The sequence below is a fragment of the Polypterus senegalus genome, chromosome 10 (assembly GCF_016835505.1).
Source record: "Polypterus senegalus isolate Bchr_013 chromosome 10, ASM1683550v1, whole genome shotgun sequence".
Classification (NCBI taxonomy): Eukaryota; Metazoa; Chordata; class Cladistia; order Polypteriformes; family Polypteridae; genus Polypterus; species Polypterus senegalus.
The window spans coordinates 62,588,830-62,602,157 of NC_053163.1; the positions used below are offsets into that span (position 1 = coordinate 62,588,830).

The 13,328-nt window shown below is 38.6% G+C and overlaps 1 protein-coding gene across 2 annotated transcripts in view; it reads left to right on the forward strand.

The window, feature by feature from the left end:
• taf1 (TAF1 RNA polymerase II, TATA box binding protein (TBP)-associated factor) overlaps positions 1–13,328 on the forward strand; it is a 140,792-nt gene that overhangs the window by 93,526 nt on the left and 33,938 nt on the right. For both annotated transcript variants that reach the window (XM_039765844.1, XM_039765845.1), the window contains exons 27-33: positions 1,833–2,044; positions 3,744–3,852; positions 5,926–6,024; positions 6,321–6,498; positions 8,361–8,428; positions 8,713–8,835; positions 12,677–12,769. In XM_039765844.1, the coding sequence (XP_039621778.1) occupies positions 1,833–2,044; positions 3,744–3,852; positions 5,926–6,024; positions 6,321–6,498; positions 8,361–8,428; positions 8,713–8,835; positions 12,677–12,769 (882 nt within the window). The remainder of the gene's footprint in view (positions 1–1,832; positions 2,045–3,743; positions 3,853–5,925; positions 6,025–6,320; positions 6,499–8,360; positions 8,429–8,712; positions 8,836–12,676; positions 12,770–13,328) is intronic.

Genomic DNA, 13,328 nt, shown 5'->3' on the forward strand with positions numbered 1-13,328 from the left:
CACAGTGGCTTCCATCATCCGTAAGTGGAAGAAGTTCGAAACCACCAGGACTCTTCCTAGAGCTGGCCGGCCATCTAAACTGAGCGATCGGGGGAGAAGGGCCTTAGTCAGGGAGGTGACCAAGAACCCGATGGTCTCTCTGTCAGAGCTCCAGAGGTCCTCTGTGGAGAGAGGAGAACCTTCCAGAAGGACAACCATCTCTGCAGCAATCCACCCATCAGGCCTGTATGGTAGAGTGGCCAGACGGAAGCCACTCCTTAGTTTAAGGCACATTGCAGCCCGCCTGGGGTTTGCCAAAAGGCACCTGAAGGACTCTCAGACCATGAGAAACAAAATTCTCTGGTCTGATGAGACAAAGATGGAACTCTTGGGTGTGAATGCCAGGCGTCATGTTTGGAGGAATCCAGGCACCGCTCATCATCAGGCCAATACCATCCCTACAGTGAAGCATGGTGGTGGCAGCATCATGCTGTGGGGATGTTTTTCAGTGGCAGGAACTGGGAAACTAGTCAGGATAAAGGGAAAGATGACTGCAGCAATGAACAAAGACATCCTGGATGAAAACCTGCTCCAGAGCGCTCTTGACCTCATACTTGGGGTGGTGGGGGGGTATGGGGGGTGACGGTTCATCTTTCAGCAGGACAAGCGACCCTAAGCCCACAGCCAAGATATCAAAGGAGTGGCTTCAGGACAACTTGAGTGGCCCAGCCAGAGCCCAGACTTGAATCCGATTGAACATCTCTGGAGAGATCTTAAAATGGCTGTGCACCGACGCTTCTCATCCAACCTGATGGAGCTTGAGAGGTGCTGCAAAGAGGAATGGGTGAAACTGGCCAAGGATAGGTGTGCCAAGCTTGTGGCATCATATTCAAAAAGACTTGCGGCTGTAATTGCTGCCAAAGATGCATCGACAAAGTATTGAGCAAAGGCTGTGAATACTTATGTACATGTGATTTCTCAGTTTTTTTATTTTTAATAAATTTGCAAAAATCTCAAGTAAACTTTTTTCACGTTGTCATTATGGGGTGTTGTGTGAAGAATTCTGAGGAAAAAAATGAATTTAATTCATTTTGGAATAAGGCTGTAACATAACAAAATGTGGAAAAAGTGATGCACTGTGAATTCTTTCCGGATGCACTGTATAGTTTTCAGAAATCATACAGAACACAGTCACAGCTTTATTATAGGAAATGTTGCTAAGGGTAAAAAAAAAAAATACCAAAATAGATGTGCAGCATGAGCTATAGTTTTAATTTTGACAGTCTTAAATTGTGTAAAATGTTGTTGAATAGGAGTTGCATTGTGGTTAACACTACTGCCACAAGTTGTGGTTGTTTTTTTGTGTGGAATTCTCATATTCTCCCTATGTTGTCCCGTTTGTTTTTTTTTATCTTCTTTCCATATCTTGTGTGTGCACCTCTAAATTTGTCCAGCATGAATGAGGGTGGGTGTGTGAGTAATAGTGCCTTATAATTAGCTATTTCCTGTCTTGTGCTTGCTGCTGCATGGAGAGACTTAGGTCTTTATCCACATAAGGCAGCTTAGAAAATGGCTGGATAAGTGAATGCATTACTAAGAATGGGAAATATACTATTTAACACTAATTACTTAGTTTAAAATAATTGAATGCAAAATACAAAGAAAATGGAACAATAGTTGTCTTTTTTTACCACATTTTAAGACTTGTCTAAAGTAGTATAATAAAGTTGGTATGTTAGAATTGCAAAAAGAAATCTTGGTATACAATTGTTTTCATTTTGGGTAATTTTTACATTATCGTCAGAAAATATGAATGATTATTTTCAAAACTTTGATTTGGTGCTTATCTACAGCTAAAGTGTGGTGCCTGTGGAGAGATTGGACACATGAGAACAAACAAATTCTGCCCTTTGTATTATCAAACAAATGCCCCACCCTCAAACCCAGTTGCCATGACTGAAGAACAGGAGGAGGAGTTGGAGAAGACTGTCATTCATAATGATAATGAAGAACTAATTAAAGTTGAAGGGACAAAGATTGTACTTGGCAAGCAGCTCATTGAAAGGTAAGATCACTTCCTCCTTTCACTGAAGGGCCTGTCACATTACATTACTTGTTCAGTGATTTTCATACACAGACATAATTTACATAATATTAGTGAGTTGGAGGAAGTTGTGATGTGTTCCTGTGACCAATTAGTCTGAAACTTGTCCTGACAAAGTCATAAAGGTTTAATTTTATCTTAAGGCATAGGAGTAGCCTCTGTATATGTAAGAACTGAAAACCAATGATCACTCGGCTGGAAGTGTAATGCATGTAACGAAGGTACAAGGAACGTGGAATGCATATGTTTTGGACCATATAGACAGAAAAACTGCTCCTGTGATGTCTAATATTTTATGTTTTACCACTGAATGGAAAATAGAAAAAAATAAGAAAGGGTTCAGATTCTGTCAGGCAGTGTAATATTGGCTCTCAGAAAAATGAGCAAGCTCACAATACTTCAGGAATGTTAAAACTGTGTTGGAAAATCTTCAGAGAGTCATCTAATTTGTTTTCACCTGCGATTTCTAATCATGTAATCTGATAAGAACAGCACTGGAAGTTGTGAAGGTGGACATCTTCTCTGACTAGGAGGTTGTGTAATGTGCCACCATCTTAAGTAACCGGCACCTACTTTTGTGCAGCTTTTGGAGTCGATGATCATAGCTCAACAATGACCTAGACATTGCACAAAAAGGGCGTTTATGGAAGAATGGCAGGGAAGAAGTCCTGGTAAAAAAAAAGTAACATATTTTTCACTCCTTAAGACGCACCTGACCATAAGACACACCTAGGTTTAAAGGAGGAAAAGAAGAAAAAAATGATTCTGAACCAAATGGTGTACTAAAATAAAGTAAATATAGCAGAACAATATTTCAACCATGTAAAGTCAACATTAAAAAAATGAGGAGATACTTTTAAGGTTCAAGCACTCTTCTAATTTTCTTGGAAATATATTTTAAGGTAATTTTTTAGGTAACACACATCATAGTCTATGATGCAATATTTGCTCCGTAAGACGCACAGACATTTCCACCCTTCTTTTGGGGGAAAAAAGAATTTGCAAAATGTTATTTGTAAGATGCTGCAAATATGTGGCTCAAAGACTTGTACTCTGATGAGACTAAACTGGAACTTTTTGGTTTTAATGCTAAGCAGCAAGGCATGAATCTAACATTGCGTATCAGCCAGTTAACACCATCCACGCTATAAAGTGTGGTTGTGGCAGCATCATGTTGTGGGCTTGCTTTTCAGCAACAGGAACTGACAGGCATTAATCAGCATTAATGGGTAGAGGAAGGCCACACAATAGAGACGGACCCTGGAGGAAATCTTGTTATTGTCTGCCAGAAACCTTAAACTGGGGCAGTAAGTTTGTCTTTCAAGCAACATTGGGTTGGCTTAAAATGAAGAAAATAGAGAGAGTCCTGACTTTAAAGGAATATTCTACCCAAATTGGAGTGTTTCTTTACGAACTTGGGACAGCCTGAGCAGTATTACAAGAAGAAATAGGTCAAGGTTGTGCAAAATTAATAGAGACTTATCCAAAAAGGCTACTTGCTATAATAGCAGTGAGAGGTGGTTCAACCAAGTATTGAACAGTAGCAAAGCACTGCAATCTCTAATTTTACTAGCAGTTCCAGGGTGGACCATACAGAATGTAGAATAAAAATATGAAGAATATAAATAATGAGTTGATTATATATGGATTGTCTCTCTAGTGCGGATGAAGTACGTAGGAAATCGCTGGTTCTGAAATTTCCCAAGCAGCAGTTGCCTCCCAAAAAAAAGAGGAGAGTGGGAACTACAGTGCACTGTGATTATCTGAACGTGAGTATTTATTAATCAAGAATTTGTGTGTGTTCAAATACAAATGTCAGGTCATCCAGATGGTTGCTCATAAACACTTGAATCTTTACTAAAATATTGTTAAATAATTTATTTAACAAAAATGGTACTCGCTCAAACTTGAGTAAGCATTTCAATTGAAAACCTGTCTCCCTCTTATTCATTGGTCAGGTGTCCAACCCAGTAGTAGTTTAGTCATTGGATAACACTTATTCATGTGATATCAGTATTTATTGCAGGGTGCACTGGGTGATGTGTACAAATAAAAATAAAAACTTAAAGAAAAGCATGCAAAAACATTATAAAAAAAAAATCCTTGTACTTGTGCCTTTCCAAGTATCTTCAACAACCAGAAGGTCAATTCACCAATACAGTTTCATAGATTACCGCAAAATAATCCCAGTGTCCTCCAGTTGTAATGTAACAGTTGTAATGGTGGAGTTTAATTTTCATTTACAATATTGTTTCCTGAAGGTTGTTTCTTGAACAGTATTTTAGCAAAAATACAAGTGTTTGGGACATTGTGAGTATACAATTGGATAACTTAACATGTGGAGTATGCAACACGAGTAACGTGAGATCTTTTTCTTGGATGTTTTTAATAGTTTGCTGTTGTCCAGCATTGGTTTCCATAAGTGCCTATTCAATCAGAAACTTTATCTCTATTCTGCGTAAAGATATGGAATTTAAAAAATTCTCAATCATATCTGCAAACTACATAGAGTAAACATGATTTAAAAATACATTTTTTTTTTTACTTTTAACAGAGCTATTGCCAAAAAGTATGGTACTTGTTCACTTAATTATTTCATATTTTCTTCTCATAGTACTGAGACAATAACAAGAATCGTGAATATGCTTGTCCTTTTTACTGACTCTGAGCCTTAAACATTCTAGTTCTTCTTTTTTCATTCATACCGTTCCATTTTCATTTCCTTTCTTTTGGCATTACAGACCCTGCTCTTATTTGGCTCTGATCTTTCTTCAATAAAAACATTCACACATTCCCAAGCAGTTAGAATTTAGTAGTATCCTCCTTTTCGGTATTTACATGCTGCCACTTGGTATGTTGTCCTGTTTCATGGGCTTAGTGTTTATTCTACCCAGTTTTTTGTTACTATAAATTTTGTAGCAACACTTACACCTATATGCCAGTAGTCTGTGTTCATGATGTACCTGTGTAAACTAGAGGATGGCCTTGAATTTCCTCAAACTAAATGCTGATTGGGTCAAAAACAGTAACGTGTCCTTGTCAGGTCCTCTATGATTGTCTCTAGCTTGGGTTTTATTTTTGATTCTTTCCTCAGCTTTGAGTGTCAAAAGTTTTCTTTCATTAAACCTTAATTTTTTTGCATCTTCCCAGCATTTCATTACTGCTGTTGTCTGTCAGCATAAAAGATTAACCTTGGTTAGTGCTGTTTCTGCTTCCTGCCTTAACTGTTCATTTTTGTTTTCTTCACAGTCACCTTTACCAAATCTTAAACAGAATATAATAATATCATAATTAAGATGACAAATTTCTCTCAAACACCATATCATTATAGCAGTTTCAGTGACCAGTTTCAGCTTACATTCATTGCAATCCTTTCCTTATTGTGTTCAAAGTATAATATGGTATAGTCCGCCATCTCAAAATAACACACAAATTTTTTTTAATCCTTCACCCATGCAAGCATTCTGCCATTGGTTTAAATATGATTCATCATACCAGGTTTAGACCAGGCAGCAAAGAAAATATTGATATCCCATTGTTGCCATACCCCTAAAACTACAGAACCCTTCATCACATCTAAAATTTTTAATAGTTCAAACCTTACCTGAAAACATTCCTCTTCAGCTAGCAGTTTTTTCCTTCTTTATCATACATCTTATCAAGGGCCTTTGTATCTGTATTTTTATTTCTTTTAGTCTTTACGTTTTTAAGTTTTGTTTGTAGTCTGATCTGTACTGTTGAAATCAGCTGTTAGTTGCCACAATGAGGTGCATTTTAAGACGCTATAAGATTTTAGTTGCGGCTTTCAATTCATTTGGTAAGTGCCCTCTTCTTCTCCTCAGCGGCCACACAAGTCTATTCATCGTCGCAGGACTGACCCCATGGTAACCCTGTCTTCAATACTTGAAGGGATCATTAATGACATGCGTGACCATCCAAATGTAAGAAAGTATCATAGAATGCTTAATTCAGATTATTTTAATGCTCTTCTCATTGTAACTGCTAAGATTGATATCTTGTAAAGATTCTGTAAATATTTTCATACATTAAATGTGGAACAGTAATTTTATCAATATATTATATACAGTATATTAAAGAACACTAGTTGAGTAATTAAAAATATAATTCATGGTTGTGCAAAAGGTTTCTTTCATTTATTTGATGAATTTCTTTTTGGTAATGAATGAGTGTGATGATTTTGCAACTTTAACCTGTTTATTATTATTATTATTTTCAGACCTATCCTTTTCACACACCTGTAAATGCTAAGGTTGTTAAAGATTATTACAAAATTATTACACGACCTATGGACTTACAGACCCTAAGGGAAAATGTCAGAAAAAGAATGTACCCATCACGGGAGGAGTTCCGTGAAAATGTGGAGCTTATTGTAAAAAACAGTGCCACATACAATGGTAAGACAACACAATATTAAGATGCTTTCATGGAGTTACAATAAAAAATTCTGGGCTTCAGACTGTGACATAAAAAATGTAACTTACAAAGATACTTTAAAGTTTCATTGCCGTTATCCTTTAACACCATAACTGTCTTTTTATGTTAATATGTAGTCATAATTTATTTGCTATTATTTAAATACATCTTTAAACCCTTTGCCACCATCCTTATTCATTACATGGTCACATGCATAAAATTAACTTGCTTGCAGTATGCAGGCACAACATACATCATCACATCTGAGTTTAGTTGAACAGTTGCTTTATTGGTTGTTTTGGCTTGTAGGTGGTTATTTAAAGGGCATTTTCAGCCACGGAGGAGAAAACCACTGGTAAAAAGCAGTTTCTCATGTGATAGAAGTAATTGTTTTTCACAAATAGTGATAGAATGACTGATTCAATTTCTAATGATACTGATGCATACAACGGTGTTCAAAGTCTTCAACTGTAGTGTGGTGACACTGCTTCTGACTGCATGTTTTAAGAATCACTGCAGTTCAGGTTAGGGAGCATACACTGATACAGTGCGCTGCCGCACCTACCACACGATGAAACAGCTCAGGGTCCTGGTTGGCAACATCAGGGACAGACACACGGCCCAGTCCCATCCTCAGGAAATTACCCCCTATCTACCACAGCCGGGTATTATGTGGGCATCTTGTTGGCCTGGTCCAGCCACTTGGGTCCTCTGATAAGGATCCTGCCCTTGGTGAATCGCGCCACATGGCCGTAGTGCCATAACTGATGCTCCCTCACAGTGCAGGTAATGGGCCTCATGTGGGACTCAGTGAGCAACTGCTCATTCGATATAATGTCAAACCAGCAGTGCACAAGGATTCTCTGAAGAGATACAGTACAGAAGTAGTCCATTCTTCATCTATAGGTAACTTTATTAGTTGAAAAATCTTTAAATAAACTCAAAAGTTTGACCTGGCTTCCTTGCAGAAAAGAACGATGGGGAGCAGTATAGGAAAACAAAGCAACACATCACAAAAGAGGAATTTAAAAAACTTAGAAGGTTGCAAAAAATGTAAACTTTTATGTCAAGTGTATATACTATATTGCATGGTGTTGCAGTCGTAGCACTGCTGCCTTACAGTAAGGAGACCAAGCTTCAAACCTCAGGTCCTCCCTGCGTGGATTTCGCATGTTCTCCTCATGTCTGCATAGGTCTCCTCCAGGTGCTTCAGTTTCCTCCCACTGTCAAACGACCTGCAGGCTAGGTGTGCTGGTGAAGCTAAATTGGCCCTAATGTGTTTTTGGTGTGTGTGTGTTTACTCTGCAATTTTTTGGCACCCTGTATGCCATTTGTTCCTACTTTGTGCCCTGTGTCAGTGGTGTTTCAGCACGCCCCACGGCCATGGTCTGGATTACGTGGTTTAAAAAATAACATGACATGACTATATTGCAGTATATCTTGTAAAACAAAAAGGATTACTTTGTTTTTGTGGCAAGGTGCAATGCACATTTTATATTTTCAGAACTGCTTACAAATAGCTATTAAATATGTACAATAGGATACAAAGACCAAGATAATGTTATTTTTCATTATTGCCTGCTAAACAAAAAACTTCACCAGCACTCATCAAAAATAGACAATATTACTTAGTAGTTATCCAATGAACTTTAAAGAAGCAAGTCACCTCCTGCATAGCTCAGGCAATTTGGTGGACGCCCCATGACATATTCATGTACTGCACCTTGAACATTTCTCATGTTTCAAACTTTGTCATTCTGTTTTCCTACTGATTAGTTTGTAAAAGGTTTAAATAATTACCTTGTATCGAATAATAACTGGGGATGTGTCCTTCCCATTACAGGTGCAAAGCATCCTTTAACCCAGATCGCTCAGTCCATGCTTGATCTATGTGATGAAAAACTGAAAGAGGTATTTTTTTTTCCTTAATTAAAAATAGCACAATATGCTTTTACATTATTATTTTTGTTAAAAAAACAAAGTTTTTGCTGTTTAAGATTACAGTTAGATCATTGATCATTTTTTTTCAATAACAGTTTTTATAATATGTTTATATTTAATAATTACAACCTTACTAAAATGTATTCTTTTAAAACACTAAATAATACCTTACTTGTATGTGAAGTTAATCACTTACTTTTGATATCTAATTTGAAACTTTTCAGAGTTGTGTTTTTTTTTTTTTTCACTCTCAGAAAGAAGATAGATTGGTAAGGTTGGAAAAGGCAATTAATCCATTACTTGATGATGATGATCAAGTTGCGTTTTCTTTCATCCTTGACAATATTGTCACTCAGAAGATGATGGCTGTCCCTGATGTAAGTCTGTCTTTAATGTTTTGGATTTGGCATGCAGCATCATAAAGTATTTCATAAGAATATATATACACAGTGCATCTGGAAAGTATTCACAGCGCATCACTTTTTCCACATTTTGTTATGTTACAGCCTTATTCCAAAATGGATTAAATTCATTTTTTTCCTCAGAATTCTACACACAACACCCCATAATGACAACGTGAAAAAAGTTTACTTGAGGTTCTTGCAAATTTATTAAAAATAAAAAAACGTAGAAATCACATGTACATAAGTATTCACAGCTTTTGCTCAATACTTTGTCGATGCACCTTTGGCAGCAATTACAGCCTCAAGTCTTTTTGAATATGATGCCACAAGCTTGGCACACCTATCCTTGGCCAGTTTCGCCCATTCCTCTGTGCAGCACCTCTCAAGCTCCATCAGGTTGGATGGGAAGCGTTGGTGCACAGCCATTTTAAGATATCTCCAAAGATGTTCAATCGGATTCAAGTCTGGGGTCTGGCTGGGCCACTCAAGGACGTGTACAGAGTTGTCCTGAAGCCACTCTTTTGATATCTTGGCTGTGTGCTTAGGGTCGTTGTCCTGCTGAAAGATGAACCGTCACTCCAGTCTGAGGTCAAGAGCGCTCTGGAGCAGGTTTTCATCCAGGATGTCTCTGTACATTGCTGTAGTCATCTTTCCCTTTATCCTGACTAGTCTCCCAGTTTCTGCCGCTGAAAAACATCCCCACAGCATGATGCTGCCACCACCATGCTTCACTGTAGGGATGGTATTGGCCTGGTGATGAGCGGTGCCTGGTTTCCTCCAAACGTGATGCCTGGCATTCACACCAAAGAGTTCAATCTTTGTCTCATCAGACCAGAGAATTTTGTTTCTCATGGTCTGAGAGTCCTTCAGGTGCCTTTTGGCAAACTCCAGGCGGACTGCCATGTGCCTTTTACTAAGGAGTGGCTTCCGTCTGGCCACTCTACCATACAGGTCTGATTGGTGGATTGCTGCAGAGATGGTTGTCCTTCTGGAAGGTTCTCCTCTCTCCACAGAGGTCCTCTGGAGCTCTGACAGAGTGACCATTGGGTTCTTGGTCACCTCCCTGACTAAGGCCCTTCTCCCCCGATCGCTTAGTTTAGATGGCCGGCCAGCTCTAGGAAGAGTCCTGGTGGTTTTGAGCTTCTTCCACTTATGGATGATGGATGCCACTGTGCTCATTGGGACCTTCAAAGCAGCAGACATTTTTCTGTAACCTTCCCCAGATTTGTGCCTTGAGACAATCCTGTCTCGGAGATCTACAGACAATTCCTTTGACTTCATGCTTGGTTTGTGCTCTGACATGAACTGTCAACTGTGGGACCTTATATAGACAGGTGTGTGCCTTTCCAAATCATGTCCAATCAACTGAATTTACCACAGGTGGAATCCAATTAAGCTGCAGAAACATCTCAAGGATGATCAGGGGAAATAGGATGTACCTGAGCTTAGTTTTGAGGTTCATGGCAAAGGCTGTCAATACTTATGTACATGTGCTTTCTCAATTTTTTTATTTTTAATAAATTTGCAAAAACCTCAAGTAAAATTTTTTCACGTTGTCATTACGGGGTGTTGTGTGTAGAATTCTGAGGAAAAAAATGAATTCAATCCATTTTGGAATAAGGCTGTAACATAACAAAATGTGATGCGCTGTGAATATTTTCTGGATGCACTGTGTGTGTGTGTGTGTGTGTGTGTGTATATATATATATATATATATATATATATATATATATATATATATATATATATATTGTGGTCCCCGGCTGGACGGACAGGAGGGCTTGTGCCTCCTCCAGACCGCGAGGGGGTGTCCGTCCTGGTTATGTTGGGGGCCACGGGTACAGGGCTTGGAAGCCCAGCCCTGTAGGGACCTGTGGTCACCGCTAGGCGGCGCCCCGATGCCGGTTTACCCCATGTGTTCTTTGGCCGGGGATGGAGCCCGGCCGGGATGCCTTGGAGGACCAGAGGAGGGCGTGTGCCTCCTCCAGACCGAGAGGGGGCGTCCGTCCTGGTTATGCAGGAGGCCTCGGGTAGGGGGCTTGGAAGCCCAGCCCTGTAGGGACCCGTGGCCACCGACAGGCGGCGCCCAGTGCCTATTTATCCGGGAGCCCGCACTTCCACCACACCAGGAAGTGCCGGGGAAGACGACGGGGAGACACGGACGGCTTCGGGTGCGCAGCCGGCACTTCCGCCACACAGGGGTGTGGCCAACGTTAAGTGCCGGGAAGCAGCTGGAGCCCATCCGGGTTCCCATAAAAGGGGCCGCCTCCCTCCAGTCATTGGTGGAAGTCGGGAGGCAGTAGGACTGAGCATGGAGATAGAGGACTGGAGGCGGCCAGGAATGCACAAAGACTGTGGGCCCTGGACTTTGGGGAAATCGGTGCAAGTGGCACTGGGGTTTGTGAGTGTGCACTGGACTTTTATATTTGTATATAGTGTAAATAAACAGTGTGTTGGGTGTAAAAATGTTGTCCGTCTGTCTGTGCCGGGGCCAGCGTTCACTATATATATATATATATATATATATATATATATATATATATATATATATACGGTCTCTTGAGCATGACTGACCTAAAATGGTGAAAAGGTAAGCAGTAAACTGAAAGAGGTTTAAATTTAAAGTTTAGATTAGCAAAAACTGAAGAAAGGAAATTTCAGAATATTACAAATGGGCCCTCTTCCGGGAACAACTAAATAGGTTACAACCAACAGATGTTTTGCAGCAATTAAAGTAAATTTAAGCCTTGCAAGTTGAAGAAAACAGTTTGCACAGGTGTCCAAAATTCTGTTGATTACTTAAAAACCCTTTGACTATCTTAAACCAGAGTTGAAACAGACTGTGCTACTACATCCTCTGAAGTACTACATGCACAATAGTCCAATGATATTGGCAAGTAACTGGCATTTAACAAGTGAAGTTAGACAGCATTATAACCCGTACCCTCAGAAATTTGTCTTCTGACTGGGTTGTGAGTTTGCGTCTACCAGATCTCCTCCTCCCAGAGTTGCTTCCAGTTTCCAATTGCCTTTGGATTATGTAGGACACCGTAGTTGCTGACCCTTTGATTTTGATTTTTTTTTTTTTTGCAGTTTTTCTAAATGAAAGCCCTATACTTTTTAGGGTAATAATGCTCTGTCTCATTCATTTGTTAATTGCCGCTTTCTTGCCATAATCACTGGAATATTTTCCAAGTAGTACTTAAATAGTGTAGTAACACTGTCTGTTCCATCTCTGCTTTAAGACAGAGGGTTTTTAAGTAATCAACACAAGTTTGGGCACCTGTGTAAATTTTTTGCTTCAACTTGCAATGCTTAATTTACTTTAATTGGTGAAGAACATATATGGGTTATAACCTATTAGTTGTTCCCTGTAGAAGGACGATTTATAATATTCTGAAATTTCCTATTATTTTCAGTTAGCCTAAACTTTAAATTTAAATCTCTGGCAGTTTACTGCTTAACTTTTCACCATTTTAAAAAATTCATTGCATTGTCTGCATGGGTGTGTGTTTGTATTTTTTCAAGTTAAATTACTCGCTGGTTACCTATTGCAATTTGCTACGTTAAAATATTAGTCATTAGTGCATAAAGCAATTATTGAACTGTTTATTGTAATGCAGCTAAAATATTCAAATATACTTAGAAAGCTATTATAGATCTTAAAGTACAAACGTAAAAAAGCAAGAAAATATTATTTGTATAAGCTATTTATGGAATCCTTTTATGAATATACATGAATTTTGAAAAGACTCATTTCTGTTAAGTTTCAAGTAGATTTATGGTTAATGCTCTTTACATATAACATTTTTAGTCATGGCCATTCCATCACCCGGTAAATAAGAAGTTTGTTCCTGATTACTACAAAGTTATTGAAAATCCAATGGATCTGGACAATATACGAAAGGCGAGTACATTTTTTTTTTTTGGTTTATTATATACCTATATACTAATATTGTCACTATAAGACTTTAATTCCACACAGAATTAGAGTTCCAGCTGTAATTTGCCTTAGTAGTTCCCTAGTTTGAAAGGTCCCATCTATTTATTTGGCAAAATGTTAAAAAAAAAAAAAAAGAATATTTATTTATGTTATAGGAAAAATATTTTTTTTATTGTTGTATATTATTTGTCGCAAATGAAGTGAAGTGAGAAATCTAAGATTAGAAATACAGAGTAGCTAGGAATTCTCCATTCCCCAAACCACCGTACTACTGTACAAGTAAAAAAAGAGAGTGGTCTAAAAATTGACAAAAAGAAGAGAAAAAAGTATGACATCGTTGACTGTTATCATGACTTAGACCGTAAATCTCATCTTATTTCATCTTCCCATCTGCCTTTCCTTGTGAGGGTCACAATGGTAGTAGGCCAAGCAGGTCAGCTCAGCTCTTCCTGAGTAATTCCCAGGTGTTCCCAAGCCATCCAAAAGAGAGATCATGTAGGCTTCTCTTGTCAATCTAGCCTAC